Here is a 23,731-nt window from a genome sequence, read left to right on the forward strand (position 1 = left end):
CCCAAGTGCTGGGATTAAAGGCGTGCACCACCACCTCCTGGTTTAAAGCCTCATTTTTAATGTGGAGAAACAGACTCTAATTAATTTTTTTCTTTGAAACAAGATGTCACTATGTAGGTTATGTAGTTCATGACCCCACGACCCCAGCTTCCCACGTGTTGGATTACAGGTATGTACAAACACGCCTATAGGAAAGAAGCAAACAGGACAAAGAGCTGAAACATCTTTCCTTAAAAGCTCCTGTAAGAGAGAGAAAGTAGGGATACGACTGACACGAAATGAGCACTGTGAACATCACAGCACATTCTCCCAGAGCTAGGTGGTGCACAGACGCACAAGCCAAACACTGAGCACAGCCCCTTGCTAAAATTAAGTGTGGTGGTGCTAGACAGATGGTTCGCTTATTAAGAGCAGTGGTTGCTTTTTGAGAGGACAGGTTCAATTCTCAGCATTCAAACTCATAACTGTCTATAACTCCAGTTCTTGGGGAGCCGGTTGTCCCCCCCCCCCTTTTTTTTTTTGCTTTTTCAAGACAGTGTTTCTCTGTGTAGCCTTGGCTGTCCTGGACTCACTCTGTAGACCAGGCTGGCCTAGAACTAACAGCGATCCGCCTGCCTCTATCTCCTGAGTGCTGGGATTAAAAGCGTGTACCACCATGCTCGGCTGGGAGCCAATGCTCTTTTATGATTTCCTCAGGCACCAGGTATGCACATGGTGACACATACACATAGGCAAAACACCCCCATAAGTACACTGTTTTACAGTAAGATTCTTTGTTTCCCTTCCAGACAGGATTTTATGCAGCACAAGGTGGCCTCAAACTTCCTGTGTGACCAAGGATGACTTTGAACTTCTAACCCTCCTGTTTTTAGGTCCCAAGACCTGGAATCACAGGGGTGGGCCACCATGCCTGGCTCCTGGGAGGATTTTTTTTTTCTTTAATGTATGGGTACTTTACTTGCTTCTATATCCATGCACAATGCTTGTGCCTGGTGCCCATGAAGGTCAGAAGAGGGCATTGGCTCTTTGAACCTGACTTAACAGTTGGTTGAGAATTGTCATGTGGGTGCTAGGAATCCAACCTGAGTCCTACAGAAGAGCAGCCAGTGTTCAGCCATCTCTCCAGGGAACAATGAGCATTTAAAACTAAGTACAAAAGCTGGGTGGGGTAGTTCATGCTTATTTGACCCCAGCACTCTGGGAGACAGAAGAAGGACGGCTGTGAGTTACAGGAGTCACACCAAACAATGCTAAAAGCAGAGTGCAACAAAGACACAGCTAGTGACGTTAGCACCATTATCAAGTGTCTTTTATTGAACAGAACTGCATACACTCCACAGGACCAGTAGCACACATGGATATATTTATTTTGATTTTTTGAGACAGGGTTTCTCTGTGCAGTCTTGGGTGTCCTGGAACTCGTTCTGTAGACCAGACTGGCCTCTAACTCACAGAAATCCACCTGCCTCTGTTCCTAAATGCTAGGAATAAAAGTGTGTGCCACCACTGCCAGGATATCTATTTTTATATTTATTTTTATTACCACAAACATGTAAAACCATGTGAACAGTATGCTGCATCACAACAAAAGCTACAATGTCACTGAGTGATAGGACTTTCAGCTCCACTCTCCTCTGTGTCCAACAATGACAACTGTTGTAAGCGCAGAAGTTGTATGTATGTATGTATGTATGTATGTATGTATGTATGTAAGAAAGAAACACATGAGGCAAGAATTGTTAGAAATGAACAACACAAGTAAAAGGCACCTCACTGAAAGATGCAAAATGAAGTTAATAAACAGTTTCTGGAAGTAGAAGACAGATAAGAAGTAAAATAAAAAGACAAAATACTAGGCTGGAAAGATAGCTCAGTGGTTAAGAACACTGGTTGCTCTTCCAGAGGATCCAGGTTCAATTCCCAGCACCCACATGGCAGCTCACAACTATTCGTAACTCCAGTATTTGACAACCACATACAGACATAGATACAGGCAAAGCATCAACACACATAAAATAAAAATAAGTATTAAAAAAAAAAAAAAAAGATAAAATACAAAAATACAAATTTTAACACAAATCTATAAAATCACAGGTCAGGGATGTCAAGCATTAAGGTAGAAATTGCAAATGAAACTCATTAGTGTCATAGCGTTTGGATTTGATATGAAAAGGGTCTATAAATCAATACAAAGGAAAAGGGGACCTATTCGAACACACACTATTATAAAATGTCAAAACAGCCGGGCGTGGTAGCGCATGTCTTTTATCCCAGCACTCGGGAGGCAGAGGCAGAGGCAGAGGCAGGCAGATCTCTGTGAGTTCGAGGCCAGCCTGGTCTACAAAGTGAGTCCAGGACAGCCAAGGCTACACGGAGAAACCCTGTCTCAAAAAACCAAAACCAAAACAAACAAACAAACAAACAAAAACCAAAAACAAAACAAAAAAAAGAAAGACAGACAGACAGACAGACCAGTTCACTATACAGCCCCTGGCTGGCCTGAAACTAAGAGATCTGTCTGCATTTGCCTCTTCTAAGAGCTGGAATTAAAGGTGTTTGTCATCATCACCTGCTCAACCTAGGCATGTTATCGATCAATTTTTTCTTTTTCTCTGGATAGATCTGCTCACAGTCTAAGAATATTCAAACAACACATCAAATATTATCAGATGTTAGAGTTTAGAATTTAAACAATACTGCCAACAATGTCATCTTTGCTTATGATCTCTAAAATATAAAACCATATCCACACTTTAGTAGCCACCAAAACATCCTGCACAGCTTCCTCAACAGTTGAGTTTTTGAGCACTTTCTTCAGGCCCTGAATGAATAACTGCAGGGCTCTCAGCAGAGATTTTGGGAAACCAGCTAAACCTTGGCATAATGCCAAAGTGGGGCCAATCCAGGCTGGCTTTCAGTAAGCCACAGCAGTACCCCAGGGCAAGGTCTCCACTGAAGACATTTTATTGTGTGTACAATTTGTGTGGCACACATATCACAATGCACATGCGAGGTCAGAAAACAATTTGTGGAGTTGCTTCTCCTCTGTCTTCATGTGGTTTCTGGGGACTGAGCTCAGATACAGCCACTCCTGCACAGCAGTGCCCCATTGAGCGGTCTCAGCTGGTCCCATAATTATATTGTGCACAGGGGGTGCATGTATGGTGATCAGAGGACACTTTTCAGAGTTAGAAGATCTGGGGGGTCGAATACAGGTTGTCAGCCTTACTCAGTGAATGCTCTAACCCACTGAGCCATTTTCCTGGCCCACTGAATTCTTTATTTAACCCAAAGTGGGCTGAAGAGATGGCTCAGCAAATAGGAGCAGCGACTGCTCACACAGAGAACGCAGTCCAATTCCCACAACCACCTGTACTCTAGTTTCGGAAGCTCTGACCCTCTCCTCTGACCTCTGTGGGCATCGGGCATGCAAGTGGCACACGATATATATGCATATACTCACATACACACATCAAATAAAAATAAAATCTTAAAAAAAATTTAATCCAAAACAAGGAAAACTACTACAGCTGGAATCATGAAATGTTCCCCGAAAGTCCATAGGCCAAACGCTTGCTCTCCCTCCCACGACACAGGGAAGATGGGCCTAGTAGAAGCAAGTTAGGTAAGGGGTGCCCGTGAAGGGGTACTGCTCCCTCCCTCTTTCTTCATTTTCTGGGTACCATGACATAAGATGGCTCTTTTGGTCATGTGCTCTGGCTTTGGTGTACTCACCTGTCATGATGTCAAAAGGAACGGGCCTAAGTGACAATGGACTAGCACGTCTAAATCCATGAGCCCCACACGAGCCTTTACTTAATGTTATCTCAGATTTTCTTTTCTTTTCTTTCTTTCTTGTTTTTTTGAGACAGGGTTTCTCTGTGTAGCCTTGGTTGTCCTGAATTTGCTGTGTAGACCAGGCTGCCCCTGCCTCCCGAGTGCTGGGACTAAAGGTGCGCACGTATCTCACATTTTTTTTTAAAGAGTGGCAGAAAGCTGCCTAACACATAAAATAATACACTTAATACACGAAATGACCTAAGAAGTTTATATTCTACTCACCCTGCCTTAAAAACTTGTGGATAAGATGTTCTCAAAACGAACACCAGAGGTCACAGAGCTGGAGGATGGCTCAGTGGTTGTTGCACGTTCTGTACAGACACTGCTCATGAAAGCACAGTAACCGTTCCTAAAACCTGCCAGACTTTCTTCAAGAAATGTAGTGAGCACTGGCCCCACAAAGTGACACAGTATAAAAAAGGCAAAGATCCTCTGTCTGACCAGGCAATTGGTGTTATGACAGGAACAGTGTGGCTATGGTGGGTGGACTACGCTTATTTTCCTCAAAAAGGCTAAAACTACAAAAAGATTGTGCTGAGATTTGAGTGTGCCAAGCCCAAGTACAGATTTAAGGAGATGCTGCCAAGTAAGAGATACAAGCACTCTGACCTGGGTGAGGACAAGAGAAAGGCCAAGTGACCCAGTCCTAAGCTGGCTTTGTTATGAAGACAATAAAGTCATAAGCCTTTTCTCCCTCTCTCCCTCCCTCCCCAGGGAGGGCCCAGGGTTGGCTCCTAGCACCCACAGTAGTTCACATAGTCTGAAACTCCAGTTCCAGAGCATCTGATGTCTCTTTTTGGCCACCAGGGGCACAATACTGCTCACATACAGTGGGCACATGAACAGACATACATGCATGCAAAACAGTCATACATATAAAAATAAAAACAACAAAAACAGGGGCTAAAGGATATAGGCAATCTAGCATCAAAACATCCCATGATTCAACAGGCTCACAGAGCAACCTGGCTTAGGAAACAATATGAAAAGGAGGCAGGGCTTAAAGCAGTAAATAAATAAAATAGAATTTGAGAATTTTAGAATGAGAGATTTATAAGAAACCTGTTGGTGCTAGGAGTGGGGCTTTAATCACAGTGCTCTGGGATGGAGAGGCAGATGGGCCTCTGACAGTTGAAGGCCAGAGACCCTAACAGAAAACAAAGAGAAAAATGGAGATAAATCAAAGTAACTCATTACTTTGCAGGTACTCTCTACATTGAAAAACAAACAAACAAACAAAACCCCAAAGAAACCCAAAAAACAAAACCCTAACTTCTGGAACCGTCTACTCTCTGAGAAAATTCAGAAAAAGGAAAAAAACAGCCACAATAAAATCTCAGCCAAAGCCAGAAAGCAGCACAAAGATCTGACCCGGAAGCTTCTTTCTTTCCTTCTGGGACCATAGCTACCCATTACCTCAAGGTGACAGCTGCCAAACAACTACACAAATGCACTGGTTCAGTATTCCTTGTACAACAGCTGCAATTTTGGCACTTCTTTAGACAAAAGCAGATGAGGAAGCCAAGGTCTGTCCTAATGAAGTAAGTCTCAAATCACTAGTACAGATGCCTGAACACAGTGCCCTACTCCCCAAAACAGCCAGAAATTTAGGATTTTTTGTTCACCCCCGCGCCCAGTAAGCAGTATAAATCAATGTAATGATTAAAAGCAATGACAACAATGAGCAGGAGGGAAATCTCTGAACAGGTCCTCCATAAACAGAAAAGCCCAGGACGAAACAGGTCCTCCATAAACAGAAAAGCCCAGGACAAAACAGGTCCTCCATAAACAGAAAAGCCCAGGACGAAACAGGTCCTCCATAAACAGAAAAGCCCAGGACGAAACAGGTCCTCCATAAACAGAAAAGCCCAGGACGAAACAGGTCCTCCATAAACAGAAAAGCCCAGGACGAAACAGGTCCTCCATAAACAGAAAAGCCCAGGACGGCCTGTAACCCGCCTTCATGACCCATCACTACCACCTAGCAGTTCCTAAAGCAGAAACAAGACAGGTACTGAAAACCTTTTCCTCTCAGCAGCTCTAATGCTAAAAATAGGAAAGGTGGGACTGGACTAGATGCAAATGTCTTAAGAATCATGTAGACTGGCGAGATGGCTCAGTAGATAAAGGTGCTTGCTGTACAAGCCTGGCAAACTGAGTCCACCCGGAACCTGAACAAAGGTATCCACCTTTAAAGAGAAGTGACCCACAAAGCTGTCCTCTCACCTCTACATGTGAGCAGTGGCACTCATACATACACACACACACCTTTTTTACTTTTATTTTTTGTTTTTTCGAGACAGGGTTTCTCTGTCCAGGGTTTGGCTGTCCTGGACTCGCACTGTAGACCAGGCTGGCCTCGAACTCACAGGGATCCACCAGCCTCTGCTTCCTGAGTGCTGGGATCGAAGGTGTGCGCCACCACCACCCGCCAAACACACATCTTTTTAAAAATGATAAAATAGTAAGGTTTGGGTATTATCAAGGGCTCCTACTTGATTTCTTTCTTCTTCTTCCTCTCCCCCCCCCCCCCAAACTTTGTGGTATTGGCGGTTCAAGCCAGGACCTCACACATTAGGCAAGTATTCTCTACCCTTGAACTATAATATATTCCTAATCTCCGGTTGAGCCTATTTTCTTTTCTTTCTTCTTTTTTTGGTTTTTCAAGACAGGGTTTCTCTGTGTGGTTCTGGCTGTCTTGGACTTGCTTTGTAGACCAGACTGGCCTCGAACTCAGTGATCCACCTGCCTCTGCTTCCCTGAGTGCTGGGAAAGGTATGTACTTCCATGTCTGGAGGCTGAACCTGTTTTCTGATCTCCAAAATGACCCCAGAATCAGCCTTCTATACCCATGAGCTAACCTGTAGATTCAACTTACTTTGGACTGAAAAATGTCTGGGGGGGGGGAGGGGTTAAATCTATTCTGAACACCAAAATTTAAAACATATTTTCTATACAACAATCATATTCACATCACTGACATTTAGTAGGTATTCTGATGACTTACAGCACCTCATGTGCATAAATCATATGCAAATATTTCACCATTTAAAGACCATGTTCCAGGTGTGAGGGCTTCCTACAACAGACACCCAAGATACCAATACCAAAAGATGACATTCAGATGAAGGCTTACTGTGATAGACATATCTACTCAAGTGTTAATGCTGTGCTTGATTTACGATGTAAGCTGTGAAAATTATAATTAAGAAATATGTTATTTGTAACAGCCTTAAAATGAAATACCTTGATGAACTCTGGGGCTAGAAAAAGCAGCAGTAGTGTACTTTTTTCAAAGGCTGGAGAGATGCTCAGTGGTTAAGATCACTGGTTGCTCTTTCAGAAGACCAGTGTTTACATGGACCCACACAGCTGTCAATAACCTGTAACTTTAGTTCCAGGGTATCTGACGCCCTCTTCTGGACTTTTCGGGCAATGCATGAACTGGGTGCACAAACATACATGAAGGCAAAACACCCATAGGCAAACCAAAAAAACCCCAAACCAACAACAAAACCTTTTTAAAAAATGTATTATTTCAGGATTGATGTGGAAACTGAGCGCTTCTGATTATCAGCATAGCACACTATGATACAATGACCATTAGAAGTTATTTTCTAGATAGGGGAATGTAGCTGAGTGACACTTGCCACGGGGTTAACTGATACAAGCTGGCCTGAAATTAGCGATCTTCCTGCCTCAGCCTCCAAAATCATGGGATTACAGGCATGCGCTCAGACTGCAGAGGATCAGCCAGTAAGATAGTTTACACAGCTGAAACAGGAGTTGATATTTTATAAGGGCATTTTCGGGTTTCTTTTTATCGGTTATATTTTCCCTCACTCACAAGGTTCCAAGCCAAGATGTATGCTATACCGTTCCGACAGCATCACAGTATGCAATCAGAAACATTCGTTAACAAGTTACTACTAAAAAAAAAAAATAAATAAATTTTTAATTAAGATCGATTATAAAACAGGAAAACTACCCAATCTTTGAAGAAGCCCTGGAACGTCCACAACCCCTTTCCTTAACACGTGTCCCGGGTATGCAGTCGACACGGGAAACGAGGTTTGCTGCGTCCTATCTATTTTATTATTGTGAGCGTCCGCAGGTTTCCGGCGCTGGGTCTGTGACCCACGCAGGGCCTAACGTGAGCAGCGGAGCGCGGGAGCACCATTTCTCAACTCCAGCAGAGGCCCGCGAGCGGAGAGCGCCAAGAGCTCCGGGCACATCTTTCGCGCCCCTCCTTCCCGCAAACCGTAATTCTGGCGGGACCTGGGCGGGCCGGCCAGACGCGTGCGGACCCCGCAGGCGCGGCGGCTGCGAGCGGGACGCTGCCGGGACCGCGGCGGAGCCGGAGACTCCTGGCGGAGGGGGGAAAAGGGCGCCGGGAAGCAGGCTATTATGGGATGTGGGGCTCCCGGGGGCGCCGGGCTCCTTACCCGCCAGTTACTGTACAGTCTCTTAACTCGCCGGTAGTACGCGTCTTTGTCCAGAGTCACAGCCATAGCCCTGGACGCCGCTTCCCGTCGGGCTCTGAGAATCACGCGAGGTCCCAGCTCCGCCACCCGCGCTCGGCCCGGAATCCCGCACTCTCTGTGACCCGGAAGTACCGACCGGACGAGGTGCCCCTTCCGCTTCCGGGTCCCTATAGTGTCGAAGATTAAAAAAAAAACAAAAAACAAAAAACAAAAAAGCAAACCTCGCTGGGCAGGGTAGAAGGGCAACAGAGAAGGACGCAAAAGTGGACTAGTCAACGGACCTCATTACGCGGTGCGGGCTCGCGGGGCCCGGAGCCCCTCTTCGCCGCCAGGGGCTACCGTCACGTGACCCGCCCACTTTCCGAGCTCCGGGCGCTCTAGGCGGCGGGCGGAGGTGGGAGGAGAGTTAGAAAGAGCGGGACCCGCGTGCAAGCAAGCGTAAGGGACAGAGTCCCCTGCCCCAGGGCAGAGCTGTGCCTGCCAATGGGATGGCACTCTAAACCAAAACACTGCAACCCAGAGGAACCGAGCCCACCTTCGCAAATAAGCTGTGTGGAGGGCAGGCTAGGAAGATAAATGTTCAGGTTTCCTTTAAGAGATGAGCTGGTAGGTTGGATGGAAACAAATGGCTTGAGGGGCTTTTAACCCTGTAGTTCTTGCCAGCCCCCACTCCCCCCAGACCCAAGTTTTGAAGGCATCCTTTCTGTCAGCCCGTATCTTAGCTGTATTGCATAAAAAGCAACACTATTCTTTGGCTTTCTCCAAGACTGGTTATCTCAGTGAATTAATAAAAATATCTAAGAATGTGGAGTACAACTCAAAACACTTTACCTTGGACCATTTTTCTAGCGTAAGGAAATACAAATGACTTTTCAATTCGTGGTATTGAACCATAGGGAGAGTGATGTTTAAATTATCCAAGCATGCCTAAAATCGTGCTTATATTGTGTTAGAGCAAACAGAACATGGGAAGAATGGAAAAGGATTAACTTAAATTTATTAATGCCAAGGGGAAGGAAGGTAACAGTTCCTGACCCTCCAGCTGTATTCCACAGTTTGGCCAGGAACAGGCTCTGCCAGAGGCTAGGGCCAGCGCTACATAGTCTGTGGTTAATGGAGGTGTCTTGGGAGGGGTGAGCACACCAGCTGCTCAAGGCTCCTTTGCTTCCCCAGAAACGAGGAAGTGGTCATTTATTATTTTTTAGGAGTTTCCCCTGCCCACCCAATCCTCTCAAAATCGGGAGCAATCGGGTACAAGTTTTTTTTTTGTTTGTTTTGTTTTGTTTTGTTTTTTTCTTTTCCTTTTCACCTCCTGAAGTCTTGGGTTTCCCCATATTGTTCCCTGCCCCTCCCACATTTCCAAAGTCCAAGGGCCAGAGTAAGAGATTCCAGCAGCCACCCAGCTATGGGGTCTATTCTGGGGCTTCAGTCATCAGCATCATCACTGGAGTCTGAGTTGGCTGGCATCATAGGATCATCGATGAGTGAGAAGTCCCTTTCTGAGCTGTCATAGCCCTGAGATAAGTCATCATCTTCGTCCTCCTCTTCATCATCGTCCTCATGTTGCAGTGTGGGTAACCGCAAGGCAGTGCCCGAGGCGGTGGTCGCTGGTGAAGAAGGGTAGCCAGTGGTTCTCAAGCCTGGGTGGTGATGGTGATGATGGTGGGGGTGGGGGTGGTGGTGGTGATGATGGAGCATGGTGCTGGAGTCTGCATGAGGGGATGCTGCTGCACCACCCACCACAAACGGCATGAAAGGCAGGGATGTACAAGTGGCACTGCTGTGACCCGAAGACGACACAGACTGCAGGTCACTACTGCTGTGCTGAAAGGTGTTATGCAGAGACAGGGACCCAGCGCTTCCACCCTGCATCAGGGCCATCATCTTAGAGAGGTCTGGTCTTGTCCTACGGACGCGTTTCTTGCTGTTCTCTGGTGCAATAGGCCCTGGCAAAACCCGGGTGAATGGAGTTTCGGCATAGTGACCCTGTGAGGTAGGAACAAAAGAAGACAATAAAAAGATGGAGGCTCAGGTAGGGGGAAGATAGAACTTGACCCAGAAACCACAGGTGTCCTAGCTTAGAAATGCTTGCTCATTAGTCAGCTTTGGCTTGACTAGTGTTAATGGGGAAAGGAAATGCAGTACTTAACTGGCTGAAGCATTCTGATATTGCGAGTGAAATCAATAATTTGATATTGATATCCATGTTAACCTGGAAGTTTTTTTCCCTCCACTTCATATGACATCATACTTTCCTGCAACCAACCATTTTACAAATGTCTTTTCCTTTGTTAGCAAGAGATTTGAGTAAGACAATCAATCAGTACATGCACAGGAAAATGCACGTGAGTGTAGACTGACAGCAGTTGTTGAAATGCTCTTATGTGATGTGTGCAACACAACTACATAGATGTTTACATTACCCTCTACTATGACATAGGAGCAGGGTCAGTTTAAGATATCCAAGAAGATTATGGGAAACATCTTACCAAATTTAATGAAAACTTCCTACATTGATTAAAACCATCATCTTCTGGGTGTGGTGGCTCATGCCTCAGCCTTTGGAGGACAGGGTGGGGTAACTGCCAAGAGCTCAAGGACGTTCAGGATATAGTGACTTCTTTTTTGTGTAGCCTTGTAGACCAGGCTGGCCTGGAAATCAGACATCTACCTGCCTCTGCCTCTGCCTCTGCCTCTTGGGTGCTGGGTAAAAGGTGTGTACCACAGCTGCCTGGCCAATACAGCTTCAAACCAGCTTTAGCTAGAGTGACACTCTGTCTCAGACACAAGCAAAAGGAGAGACAAGAGCGCACACAAATAAACCTCTACAACAAAGTAAATCTCATATATTTGCTGAGTGTTAAAACATTTCCCCTAGACATTGTTATACCACTCAGGAAGGCTGGACTTACTGCCTTAGGACCTTTGCTTTGCTATTGGCCCAAGCACCGCATGGGATACACTAAACACTAAGCACAGACAATTGGTACATATGTCTCTGGATATCACAAGACTTAAATGGAACCTAACACCTGACATAGAATACACCTTTTTGGGCTGGAAAAGCATCAACACACATGCATAGACTTTTAAATACGGTTGCAGTAACACCTAGACACCTGCAGGACTCAGCATTAATGCCAATTTTACACCAAGAGCTAAGAATTGTATCTGGCAAGGAGGCATATGACTACAGCCCCAGCTACAGAGGAGACGTAGGGAGAATTATCACTATAGCCCATGAGCTTGGCAGGCCCTAGCCTGGACAACATAGTAAGATCTATTTCTTTAAAAAGGGGGCTGGGTGGGTGGGTGGGGGGACTGGAGAGTACGCCATAGGCTGCTCTTCCAGAACACTTGGGTTCAATTCCCAGCACCCACATGGCCACTCACAGCTCTCTGTAACTCCAGTTCCAGAGCTTCTGATATCCTCACACAGACAAACATTTAGACAAAATATCAATGAACATAAAAAGTTTAAAAAATATTTTAAAGACTTATTTATTTATTAATGTATACAAGTGCATACCAGAAGAGGGCATCGGAGCACATTATAGATGGCTGTGAGCCACCAAGTGGTTGTTAGGAATTGAACTCAGCACCTCTGGAAGAGCAGTCTCCAGCACCCAAAAGTAAAAAAAATTTTCAAAAGATAATATTATATTAATCACAACGTATACATTTATGATGTATATGGGCACGAGAGTTTCCCAGAGCATATATACAGAGGTCAGAGGACAGACAACTTTGGAGTTGGTTCTTTCCTCCTATGGTTATCTGTGCTCTGAGGAGTGAGCAGCTTGTCAGGCTTAGCTTATCAGCAAGCACGTATACATACCGTCAGCCCAAAGTATTGATATGCTAAACTGAAAGTACATGACCAAAGTTAATGCCTTTACATTTGAAATATACTATAATAATACATATACCAAGAACTATTGTATAGCATATATACGATATAAGATATACCATACACAATATATACTGTGTATGGTATATATACCATATATTATATATACATGCACACAAACTATATAGAATAAGGCAGGCATGATAAAGAGTGTTATATTTTGGTAGAAAAAAAGAATGATACACACTAATCTTCTAAATGATCCATAGGCTTGGTATGAAATAGTCTAGTTGACTAAAATTGGTATTAATTTGAAAAAGATGTTTTTGGGACTGGCAAGATGGTTTGGTGGTTAAGAGTACCTGCTGCTTTTTCAGAGGAGCCAGGCTGGATTCTTAGCATCCACATAGCAGCTTACAACTAACTGTGTGCTCTAGTTACAGAGAGTCTGGCACCGTCTTCTGACCTTTGAGGGCACTAAGGATGCACACGGTGCACAGACATACATGAAGACAAACACTCATACACTTACGATAAAAATAAAATAAAATGTGGCTTCTTGTGCTTTTTCTATTACTGATATATTATTTTCAATTTCCTGTATGTTAAGAAACCCCAATTACTCCTATACTATATGGAATTATAAAACTTTTGAGATTATTTAGCTGATAATGTTAACTTAATGATAAAGTATTTTGTCTAGTAAGCTTAAGGTTTAATCTTTAGTATTTACTCCAAAACGCCCATTTGTTTTTTTAAAGACAGGGTCTCGCTATATGAGTCTGGCTGGTCTGGAACTCTATATAGACCAGGCTGGCCTCAAACTCACAGAGATCCACCTGCTTCTGCCTCTTAAGTGCTGGGACACTGGGATTAAAGGTGTATGCCTCTCTACTACTTTGGGCTTAAAACACCCAACTTTTGAAAGATGTAAAGGATTTGCAGAAATTTCTTTAGTTATGTTAGGAGAGAAGACTAAGCCCTGGTGTGTCTTTCTAGTGCAAAAAAGTGCTACAGCTAAAATATTATACAGTATTCTGGTGAACTGAAGGTAATTTTACTCAAAACATACAGGGGAAAGGGGAAAGGGCTAATCTCCACGGACGGAATCCCTAAGAACATGGCAGACAGAATGACACATGTGCTACACTCTCACCTTTTTCCCATTTCTAGAGTTGGTTGTCTGTACTGGTTCCATTCCCAAACAGTTCAATTCTGCCTTATTATTTTTTTTACATCTCTGCCACTTCTGTTTTCTACGTTCCTCCATATACTGCAATAGGAAAAAAAAATGGTTACCCTAGAGTAATGGAAATCTCTGGGCTAATTATTAAGGTATTATTGCATTCTGTTTGTCAATAAACCTGTATTCTATAAATCAAGATTAGTCTAGTGGAAAACTGCTACTAAGGGTTTTACGTCCCCAAACTGAGTTCTCTATGGAACAGGTTAAAAGCAGCATTTTCTAAGCACTTAATTTAAGAAGTGCCTGGATATTTCTGTGTTTTGAATCTCAGAATAGTTCTAGAAAATAAGAGTTGGTGTTACCATTCTCACTTTGCAGATGCAGAAACAACGGAATAAAATATGGCATGCTTTACTGATCTCATACACCTTAAATGCCAAGAGACTGTAAATCTGGCCAGATGGAACTGCCACTCACCGCTAGAAATCGGGGATCGACAGCAAACTCTGGATGACCCTGTAACCATATCTCCAGCTCCGCCCGGCGAGGGGCTTCCTCACCCACCAGCAAAGTGCCATCCACCTTATTGATGACAGGGATCCGGGTCTCCAGGTCCAGATCAAGGTGATTTGGCTCCTCCATGCATTCCACCTCCAGCTGCAAACCCAGAACCCACCCCATGAGCGTGGACATTTCTTTATGGGGAGGGAGGGAGGCAAGGGTCAGTGTGGTCATGAGGAAGCTTAGTCTTTTGGTCCCTCAATCCCAACTGGTTACAAATCATTGATGATAAAAAGACCTTATCTAGTCACACAGTAATTGAAGCATGAGGTAAGTGGCACCCTACCACTCACCTCTACTAGCTTTTTTCTGTTCCCTTTCTTCTTATGGAACAGTGGGTGTGGGTGTCCGTCTCCCATCACACCATTAGCCATCAGTCTGTGCTTCTGGAATGTTAACTTCAGTCCTTCTTCCTGTGAAGACAAAACCCACCCAAGACATCACACGACACATTCTTACAGAGGTGAATCAGGCCCACAGCACTCTGGCTAATGTTATCCTCTAGCTTGGTGATAAGAAGCTGGGCTGTCTAACCACAGCACAGAAATCAAGTATACACAAAACCCTTTCCTCACAAAGAATTCATGTCTTCAACTAACAATCCCCATATAGGTTTTTTTCATCATTTGTAAAATTATGTTTATTTTTGACATTTTAATATATTAACATCATTTCCCCTTTCCCCCCTCTCCCATATACTTTCCTCACTCCCTTTCATATTCATGGCCTCATTTTTCATTAATTGTTGTTACATGCATATGTGCTGCTTGTACGTTTTTCAGGGCTGACCATTCTCAGCAACCTCACAGACATACACGTAGGCAAAACACCAATGTACATAAAATAAAAAAATTTTAAAAACCAATTTTAGTAGGAACTTTTTTGTTTGTTTTAATGTCTCATCTGAACAGCATTTTCACAATGTTTTCACTTAAACAATCAGGCTAAAATCTAGAATTTAGCCTTCTAAAAGCTTTGTGTTTAGTAAGTTTCCCTCTCAAAATTACGATTTCTAATTAAACAACCTATGATTTGTTTTACTTTCATTTTCAGGAGGTTCATCCCTCCTTTACTCTAAAGATTTTTCCTAAATGGATTGTTGTGCACTCTAATTTTCAAAGTTAACTAACAAAGCGTGTTTAGTACCTTTTTGGTTGTGTTCTTGTTTGTTTCTCTGTGTAGCTCTGGCTGTCCTGGAACTTACTCTGCGGACCAGGCTACAAAGGGATCTGCCTGCTTCTGCCTCCAGAGTACTGGGATCAAAGCCTTTTTCTGTTTTTTATTTTTTGAGACAGTGTCTCACTATGTAGGATTCCACTCACTAATAGACCAGGCTAGCCTTGAGTTCACAGTGATCTGCCTGCTTCTGCCTTCCTCGTGTTAAGGCCCTGCTGATTAACTGGTTAGCAGGTCCCACCTCCTCCCCACTCCTCAAGGCTCAGTGCTAAGCTTACGTCTTTGATCTGAACTGTGAACTCCTTCTCGTCCATGCCTCGGCGGAGCTTGGTGAACTGGGCCGCTGCCGTGGTGACTGCGGATGCTTCTTCCTCTACCATGGAAGCTGCACTGCTACTTCGTGGTGTGGGGACTGGAGAGTCCCCATATTCCCCTGGGGTCAAAGAGGGACTGTCTAATAAATGGTTGCCTGGACCCAAAATTCCTCCTGTTGTCATTTCCTGGCTCCGGCGGTTAGAAGGCCATTTCCCTGAGAGTACAGCCTGGCAGACGAGGTCAATGCGGTTGATCAGAACACGATCCTGAATGGCATAAAAAGAACACAGCATCCTTCGAGTGTGAACAGTGTGCAGTCCTCAGCTACACAGCCAGCTGGTATTACTACACCACTCACAACGAAAAGGGAGAAAGGAGCTAGTTAATACTCTCACGCCCATCAACAGACGATCGGTACCTTGGGCCACTCAGAGGCTCTTTGTCTTTCCTGCAGCAGCAGCAGTTCAGGGGTCATTTGTTCTCCATCTTCATTTGGAAATCCATCTTGGGACATAGTGAGGGACAGAAGACTCTCTTCATCATAGAGCTTTGGGCGGGACCGGTCAGCAGCTAGAGGTCACACAACATGTGTGAGCAAAGAGGACAGAATAATGTTAAATTGGAATGGTATTATGTGGAGCAGGCCCGGCGAGTAATAGATGTAACCTGACATTTTGTCAAATAAAACGTCAAACTGCTCTCAAGAGGATGATTTAGAAAAGAAAGAAGAGCAGAGCAGGAGCCCGCACCCCGGTACATGCACTCACTTAACTTCTCTTCCTTCTCGTCCTCACTGTCATCAGTGCTGGAGCTGGAGCTGGACGATGACGAAGAGGAAGAGGATGATGGTGACAACTTGCTCAAGTCCAGCTCGGAGTCTGAATCGTCCTCATCCTCCAGTTTGACTGGTGGAAGGCTTCGGGGTAGAGGGGCTGTATCTGAAGAGGCCACGCGCATGTCATAGTCCTGTGGGGTGAGTCGGCTCCTAGCCACCACCTCATTCTCTAGCTTTAAAGTCAGACTCTCCAGATTGGGGACCTGGACAGCAGTCTCCGCAGGCAACTTCTCAACAGGAGCATCTGGGCGCAGGGGTGACGGTGAGGCAGTACGTGAGGTACACTGCTGGTGCAGCAGCGGCGTGGAGCATCGGGACAGGGATGCAGCCGATGCCCCTGCCTGATGGTTCTGCATGTAATTCATACGAGCAGCCAGGAAAGAGAAGTCTGGGTCCTGCATGATGTTGCAGTCTGTTTGGCTCACCCCATGCCGGGCTGCCCCTCGAAGAAGCTCCCCATCGTGACGGACAGGTTCCCACCATTTGGGCAATTCAAGACCTGGAGGCTGACACAATGCCAGCCGATCTTCTAAAAGGGGGTGGCATAAAACTTGTTCCCGTAAGCGCCGAAGCAATTCAATACGGTAGAGAGTCCGTGAGGCTCTCTCTTCAGTGATGGGTTCAATGAACAGGTTAGGGTCTGGGGGTTCTGCCAAGAGACAGAGGCGAAAAAAGAAATTAACCAAAGGTTGACCTGGAAACAACACAGCCCCACTTACCCTAGCTTCTCAACAGTCTCACCATCGCCAGCAGCCGGCGGAAGGCGGCACACTTGCCGACACATCGCCACAAAGCCATGGAAGTACTTGGTAAGGCTTTCATCTGTTTTTTTGTCCAGGCGAGCAAAAGTGCGGAAACGATCCCAGTGGAACTGCATGCTGTCAGGGTCGCACTCTACACCAAAGGTGGACACTACTCGATAGAAATCAGTTTGTTCCCGCCTTGTCCATCTATGACAGGAAAAGTGATCAGAACACAGGGAAACTGGTGACTTTGTAGGGTAGTTTAGAACACTTGCATTACCAAGTGACAGGGGAAATGATGCAGGCAAATGCATGATGAGCAGATGAGGCAACTCTCCCTTATCTAGTGCAGGCCACCCACGGGTGCACGCACTTTCCTTTCATTATTATGTCTCTGTCTATCTCTTTCTCACTCAAACACAGTGTTACATCCATACTAAATCCTTTTCTTTTTTCTTCTTTTCCTTTTTTTCAAGACAAGGTTTCTCTGTGCAGCCTTGGCTGTCCTGGACTTACTTTGTAGATCAGGCTGGCCTTGAACATACAGCAATCTACCTGCGTCTGCCTCCTGAGTGCTAGGATTAAACATGTGCATCACCACGCCTGGCCCAAATCATTTTCTTAATGGATTCTACTTTTGCTTCATAAAAATAGTAAGTAAAAGGGGGCTGGAGAGATGGCTGAGTGTGAGGAGTACTTGTTGCTTTTGCAGAGGCCTGGTGTTTGATTCCCAGCATTCACACGGTGGTTCACAACCATCCACAACTCCAGTTCCAGGGGTTCTGCAACCCTTTCTGGCCTTGTTGGGTACCAGGCACACATGTCATACATTACATATGTGCAGGCAAAACAATCATTCCTACAAGTATAATAAAAAAATTTTTTTTTCCTGGGCATGGTTTAATCCCAGCACTTGGGAGGTAGAGGCAGGCAGATCTCTCTGAGTTCAAAGCCAGCCTGCTCTACGTAGCAAGTTCCAGGCCAGCTGGGGCCATATTCCCACCTCAAAAATAAATAAAGTAAAATAAAGTAAATTAAAGTGGGGCTGGAGAGATGGTCCAGTGGTCAGGAATGCTTGCTACTCTGCAGTTCTCTGCACTGTTCAATTCCCAGCACCCACATAGAGAGGCTCCCTGATAGTGCCAGGGCCTCTATTGCCCTCTTCTGGCATCTATGAGTAACTACAAACAAGTGGCATTCACTCACACAGATATAGACATATACATGCACACACTGAAAAATAAAATAAAATAAAATCTACACAGGACATCTTCCTATCGTTTTGGTTGTTCAACCTAAGCAAATTGCCTTTTTGTTTTATTTTAATGTTAGCAATAGGAATTTCTGAGCCCAAGACCTTCCTTGTACATGGAAGATTTAAGTGCTGTACCACTGAGCTATATCCCCAGCCAATAGCAAAATTCCTTTTCTAAAAAAAAGATTTTATTTATTTTATGTGAGTGCTCTATCTGCATATACACCTGCAGGCCACAAGAGGGCACCAGATCTCACTGTAGATGGCTGTGAGCCACCGTGTGGTTGCTGGAAATTGAACTCTAGAAGAGCAGACAGTGCTCTTAACCCCCTCCCCCCATAGCAAAATTCTTAAGTACGAGGTGGAGATGAAGGCAGACAAGATGACCCTTCTGAGGGAGTTTCAAACACATCTTCCCTCCCGTCCGTTCCCAGCACGGGCCGTAGCTGACAGCAAGCTTGCGGCTCAGCCCTGCTACACTTTACCGTTGTTGTTTTTCCCGCCTTGCGATTTCCTTGAGCTTAAAGGCAGCTTCACAACGTCGGCGCCTCCGGTCTCCCCGCTCCGCAGCCTCTATCTTCAGTTGTTCTCTTTTATAGCTGCGCTGATAGGCTGTTACTAGGCGGCGAAGCCTAGCTGTTAGGGCAGAGCCTGGAGGCCAGAATAAATGCCCTGGCTGTTGAGAGACCTGGGCTGTGGAAACAGAGTAGAATGACTAGGAAGTACAGAAAGAGGAGGAGAAATGAGGCTTGTGTCTCAATCCATGAAGGGGGACGCTTTGAGATAACCCAGGACAGAAAACACCAGCCAGCAACCCCCAACCTGACCCGTACAAAGACATGCCGCTTCTCCTAGATTTACCTTCGTCTCCGTCAATGACTGAGACCTCCTCGTCTGCCATCATCAAGGGGTCACCCTGGAGAAGGAGATCCACCCCACAGGATGGAGAGGGGAGTGAAAGGGGAGAAGTTGGCACTCTGAAATCACTGCCTGGTGTGTGTCCTTCTGGGGCACCAAGGGATAAGAAAAATTTCTAATGAAAGGAACTCTCACAGAATCTTAGAAGCAACCAAAGAAAAGAGCAAGTCGAACCTCAGCAGTTAGTCCTGAGTAAGACCGAGGCCCCGGGACGGAGGGATTTGTCAGGTGGGTCCCACCGCCTCCACAAACCATGCCCTAGGATGGCACTGCAGTCCTTGTCATTAATAGGTTCACATTCTTTTTTTCCCCCTTAAGACTAACTTATTTTTATTTTAAGTGTACGGGTATTTTGCCTGCATGTAAGTCTGTGCTTCACGTGGGTCGCTGGTGGCTGTGGAGACCAGAAGACGGCATCACACCCTCTGGAACTGGAGTTACAGAGAGTTGTGAGCCACCCCGTGGGTTCTGAGAATCAACCCTGGGACGTCTGGAAGAGCAGTCAGTGCTTTTTAGCCACTAGGCCATCTCCCTAGCCCTTGTAGTTTACATTCTTATAATTTATGTATTTTCCATATACACACATATATTAGTATAATTAACATATTCTACTTCAAGGTTCAGAGAATGGGATATGATAAAAAGATTTACTAATTGAAAAAGCCAGACTGAAAACAACGCCTTACCTCATCATCTGGGTCCTTTGGGGGGCCCTGGAGGGGCTTATATTCAGGATCTTCACAGTCTTTATCAAAGTCAATCCTAGAATTATACAAAAACAAAGAAAAAATAATAATATATTTTATCACTAGAAGATCTGGTGAAACAGACGATCCAGCAAAGACTACTCCTTAATTTTATGCTTTCAGGAATGGGGAACCAGGTTTCAAGCGGTGGTTATGTTAAGAACCTCACTAAGGAAACAAATAACTAGAAGTTGACAAAGTTTGTATCAAAATTGCCTGACTTGGAAAAACAAAACACTTTTAACCATTTTTTAATAATTACTGATGTGTGTGGGTGTCCTGACTCTGTGCATGCCTGAGAACTCCGTGAGGCATGCCTAGTGTGCCTAGGACTGGAGGTGCGGATGGCAGTGAGCAGCCATGTGCGGTGCTCTTTGCCTCTGAGCATCTCTCTCCAGCACTAATTTTCTGGGGTCAAATCTTGCTAAGTGTTGCTCACGCTAGTCTCAAGCTGATAGGCTCATGTCATCTTTCTACTTTAAGCCTCCAGACTATCTGGACTACAGATACAATGCTGTCTTAACCAGCAGGAAGTCAAATACTTAGATCCACACTTCCTTTTTATTTACTCTTTTTATTGTTTAATGACTTTTCCCCTCCTTCACAACTATTTACCATTTATTCATTTTGCGTGACTTGTGTAGCTTTCTTCTAATAATGTATCTAATTTTATATGCATTGGTGTGAGAGTGTCAGAAATCCTGGAATGGAATTACAGACCGTTGTAAGCTGCCATGTGGGTGCTGGGAATTGAACCCTGGGTTCTTTGGAAGAACAGCCAGTGCTCTTAACCACTGAAAAATCTCTCCAGTCCCCCCACCCTTTAAAGATTTATTTTATGTGTATGTGTGAGTGTCTGAATGCGTGTTTGTGCACTATGTACACGCCCATTGTCGGAAAGGATTTACAATCTTCTAGAACTGGAGCTATAGGAAACTGTAAGCTGTCATGTGAGTACTAGAAACTAAGACTGGGTCACCCAAAAGAGCAGAAAATGCTCCTAACTCCTGAGCCATCTGTGTTGGCTAGTTTTATGTCAACTAGACATGAGCTAGAGCCATCAGAGCAGAGAAGCCTCAATTGAGAAAATGCTTCTGTAAGATCTGGTTGCAGGCAAGCCTATAGGACATTTTTTAAGTTAGTGATGATGGGGGAGGGCCCAGTTCAGCGTGGGTAGACTACCTCTAGTTTCCTGCCCTGTTTGAGTTCCTACTTGCAGAGCTTTTGATGATGAACTATTATAAGGAACAGCTTATTTCATTCATGAATGAAATAAACCCTTTCCTCTTAAGTTGTTTTTGGTCCAAATGCTAACTAAGATACCATCTCTTCACCTCTCCACGCCCTATTCATAGCTTAAGAAATGTATTATTTTTCAGTACTTTGCCCTTGAGCAGAAGGGCGATAGAATGATTTGCAATGACATTTCTTTTTTTGGTCCTGGTAAAGAGGCAATCAACAGTCTTGGTCATGTAGAAATTTATAGATAGTCTTTAACAAAACTCATCATTGCATCATGTCCCTCAGGTCTCCACATGAGAAGTTTTGTTAAACTCACTGGCACCCAAACCAGGGCAACACTGCCCTGCCTGGTGACTCAGTATTAGCATGGCAACTCATCATCGGGACACATGCCCAGATAAAATGTGTTAGATACCACGGGGAAACGATGAGTCAGGGCTAAAACTGTCTAAAGCTCTGCAACCTATGAAAACTGGTGTCTATTATTTTTCAATAAACTCTTCCCGGTTACTACAGCTATACTCAGATCATTGTGTGAGCCTTCTGGGAATAACGCAGATCTACTTAGGCCAGTGTCTGGTCCAATCTGCCAGTCCTATTCTTTAGTAAGCACTTATCACACATGAGTATAAACCAGCACTAAGAATCCTAGTGATGGGCGGGGCATGGTGGAACACGCCTTTAACCCCAGACCTTGAGACACAGAGTCAGGTGCATCTTTGAGCTTGAGTTCAGCCTGGTCTACAAAGCAGGTTACAGGCAGCCAGACTGACCTGGAACTCTGTGAAACCCTGTCTCAAAGCAAAAACAAAAACAAAAGTAAAGCAAAACAAAAGGAAACCCTACTTCGTTCAGTCACAGCCCAAGCAGTGCAGAGCGGACACTGAGGGGAGGAACGGGAACAGCAGTGCTCACCCTTCTACCAGGTCAGAGAAGTTATCCAACACTCGATGTTCTGCCGCAATGGCCCTGTCGTCCGGCCTGCCAGCCTTTTCCAGGAAGCACAGGGCAGGGTCTGCCCGCATGGTGTTGTACTTCTCATAGCCTGGAGCAAGGAGGGCCACAGACGTGAGAAACTGACATTCATTTGTCTGTGCTTACAGTGTTAGAGCCATTAGAATATGTGTGCCTCTTTGCTCATAATAAAAGAACAACTATCTTGGGTAAATGTTAATACTACCGTATTTATAATTTCAATGGTTTTCGTCTAGTGGTAGACAGTAATTTAATCAATAACTCATATCTCATCTTAAGGTGTCGGGTGTATACAGCCATTTGCTTCACATGAATTAGCCTTCTAATTTATGGATTTTGTTACAATTTGCAAACAAAGGACAAGAAACACAGCTCAAAGTAAAGAAATTCTCTCTCTCTCCTTTATTTTTAAAAGATTTATCTATTATTATATATACAGTGCTCTGCCTGCATGTACACTTGCAAGGCCAGAAGAGGACATCAGATCCAAGTGTAGATGGTTATGAGCCACCGTGTGGTTGCTGGAAATTGAACTCAGGACCTTTGGAAGAGCAGCTAGTGCTCTCAACCTGGGAGACATCACTCCAGCCCTGTAAAGAAATTCTTAGTGCATACTTATATTAAACTCTTCTAAACTTCTGTGTCTTACTAGTAATCAAATGCTCACTTTTCTTTCTTTCTTTCTTTCTTTTCACATAGGGTCTCTTTGTGTAGCCTGGAACACATGAGAGCCGCCTGTCTCTGCATCCCAAGTGCTGGGATTAAAGGTGTACACCACCATGCCTGGCTTGTTCACAACTTTTCTTGTCCAATTTCTCAAGAATATATAAATTAATTATCTTTACTTTTGGAAGTAAACAGAAGAACTATGTGTTTAAAAGAACCCAAAACAGTCCAATACATCATCTGTAGACCAGGCTGGCCTCGAACTCAGTGATCCGTCTGCCTCTGCCTCCTTCGTGCTGGGATTAAAGGCGTATGCCACCATGCCCGGCTGAAATTTCTTATCAGACAAAAGCTATTAAGAAATCAGTAAGAGGGCTGGAGAGATGGCTCAGAGGCTAAAAGAACTGCCTGCTCTTCCAAAGGTCCTGAGTTCAATTCCCAGCAACCACATGGTGGCTTACAACCATCTACAATGAGATCTGGTGCCCTCTTCTAGTGTGTAGGTATACATGCAGGCAAAACATTGTATACATAAAAATAAATAAATAAACCTTAAAACAAAACCACAAAACCAGAAGAAAAGAAGAAGAAGAAGAAAAAAAAAGAAAGAAAGAAAGAAAAAAGAAAGAAATCAGTAAGAGCCAGGCATGGTAGTGCACGCCTTTAATCCTAGCACTCAGGAGGCAGAGGCAGGCAGATCGCTGTGAGTTCAAGGCCAGCGTGGTCTATAAAATGAGTCCAGGTCAGCCAGGGCCACCCAAAGAAACCCTGTCTCGGAAAACATCACAAAACAAGAAATCAGTAAGTTCTCACTGCTACCTCAAACAACTAACCCTTAAACAACGGAGGCAGTGGATACAGAGACCACTCGAGCATGCCACAAGGGAAGTCATTGAAATTAACTATGCTTGTCAACAGAACTTGACATACTTCTGCCTT

The 23,731-nt window shown here is 44.6% G+C and overlaps 2 protein-coding genes and 1 non-coding gene across 3 annotated transcripts in view; all 3 read right to left on the reverse strand.

Annotated features, from left to right (window-relative positions):
* Supt16h (SPT16 homolog, facilitates chromatin remodeling subunit) overlaps positions 1-8,465 on the reverse strand; it is a 41,187-nt gene extending 32,722 nt beyond the window's left edge. Inside the window, exon 1 of the mRNA XM_051143050.1 lies at positions 8,286-8,465. Coding sequence (XP_050999007.1) covers positions 8,286-8,351 — 66 coding nt within the window. The 5' untranslated portion in view covers positions 8,352-8,465. The remainder of the gene's footprint in view (positions 1-8,285) is intronic.
* Positions 8,466-9,609: 1,144 nt separating this feature from the next.
* The window catches only part of Chd8 (chromodomain helicase DNA binding protein 8), a 70,877-nt gene continuing 56,755 nt past the window's right edge, over positions 9,610-23,731 (reverse strand). Inside the window, exons 27-38 of the mRNA XM_051143051.1 lie at positions 22,067-22,196; positions 19,850-19,925; positions 19,107-19,161; positions 18,731-18,938; positions 16,989-17,197; positions 16,180-16,896; positions 15,831-15,982; positions 15,376-15,678; positions 14,215-14,334; positions 13,838-14,017; positions 13,331-13,447; positions 9,610-10,310 (exon numbers count right to left, since the gene is read on the reverse strand). Coding sequence (XP_050999008.1) covers positions 9,750-10,310; positions 13,331-13,447; positions 13,838-14,017; positions 14,215-14,334; positions 15,376-15,678; positions 15,831-15,982; positions 16,180-16,896; positions 16,989-17,197; positions 18,731-18,938; positions 19,107-19,161; positions 19,850-19,925; positions 22,067-22,196 — 2,828 coding nt within the window. The 3' untranslated portion in view covers positions 9,610-9,749. The remainder of the gene's footprint in view (positions 10,311-13,330; positions 13,448-13,837; positions 14,018-14,214; positions 14,335-15,375; positions 15,679-15,830; positions 15,983-16,179; positions 16,897-16,988; positions 17,198-18,730; positions 18,939-19,106; positions 19,162-19,849; positions 19,926-22,066; positions 22,197-23,731) is intronic.
* LOC127187256 (small nucleolar RNA U6-53/MBII-28) lies at positions 21,428-21,537 on the reverse strand. Its single transcript, XR_007830419.1, has one exon. It is a non-coding gene; the product is annotated as a small nucleolar RNA U6-53/MBII-28 (small nucleolar RNA).

The sequence above is a fragment of the Acomys russatus genome, chromosome 3, assembly GCF_903995435.1.
Source record: "Acomys russatus chromosome 3, mAcoRus1.1, whole genome shotgun sequence".
NCBI classification, from domain to species: domain Eukaryota; kingdom Metazoa; phylum Chordata; class Mammalia; order Rodentia; family Muridae; genus Acomys; species Acomys russatus.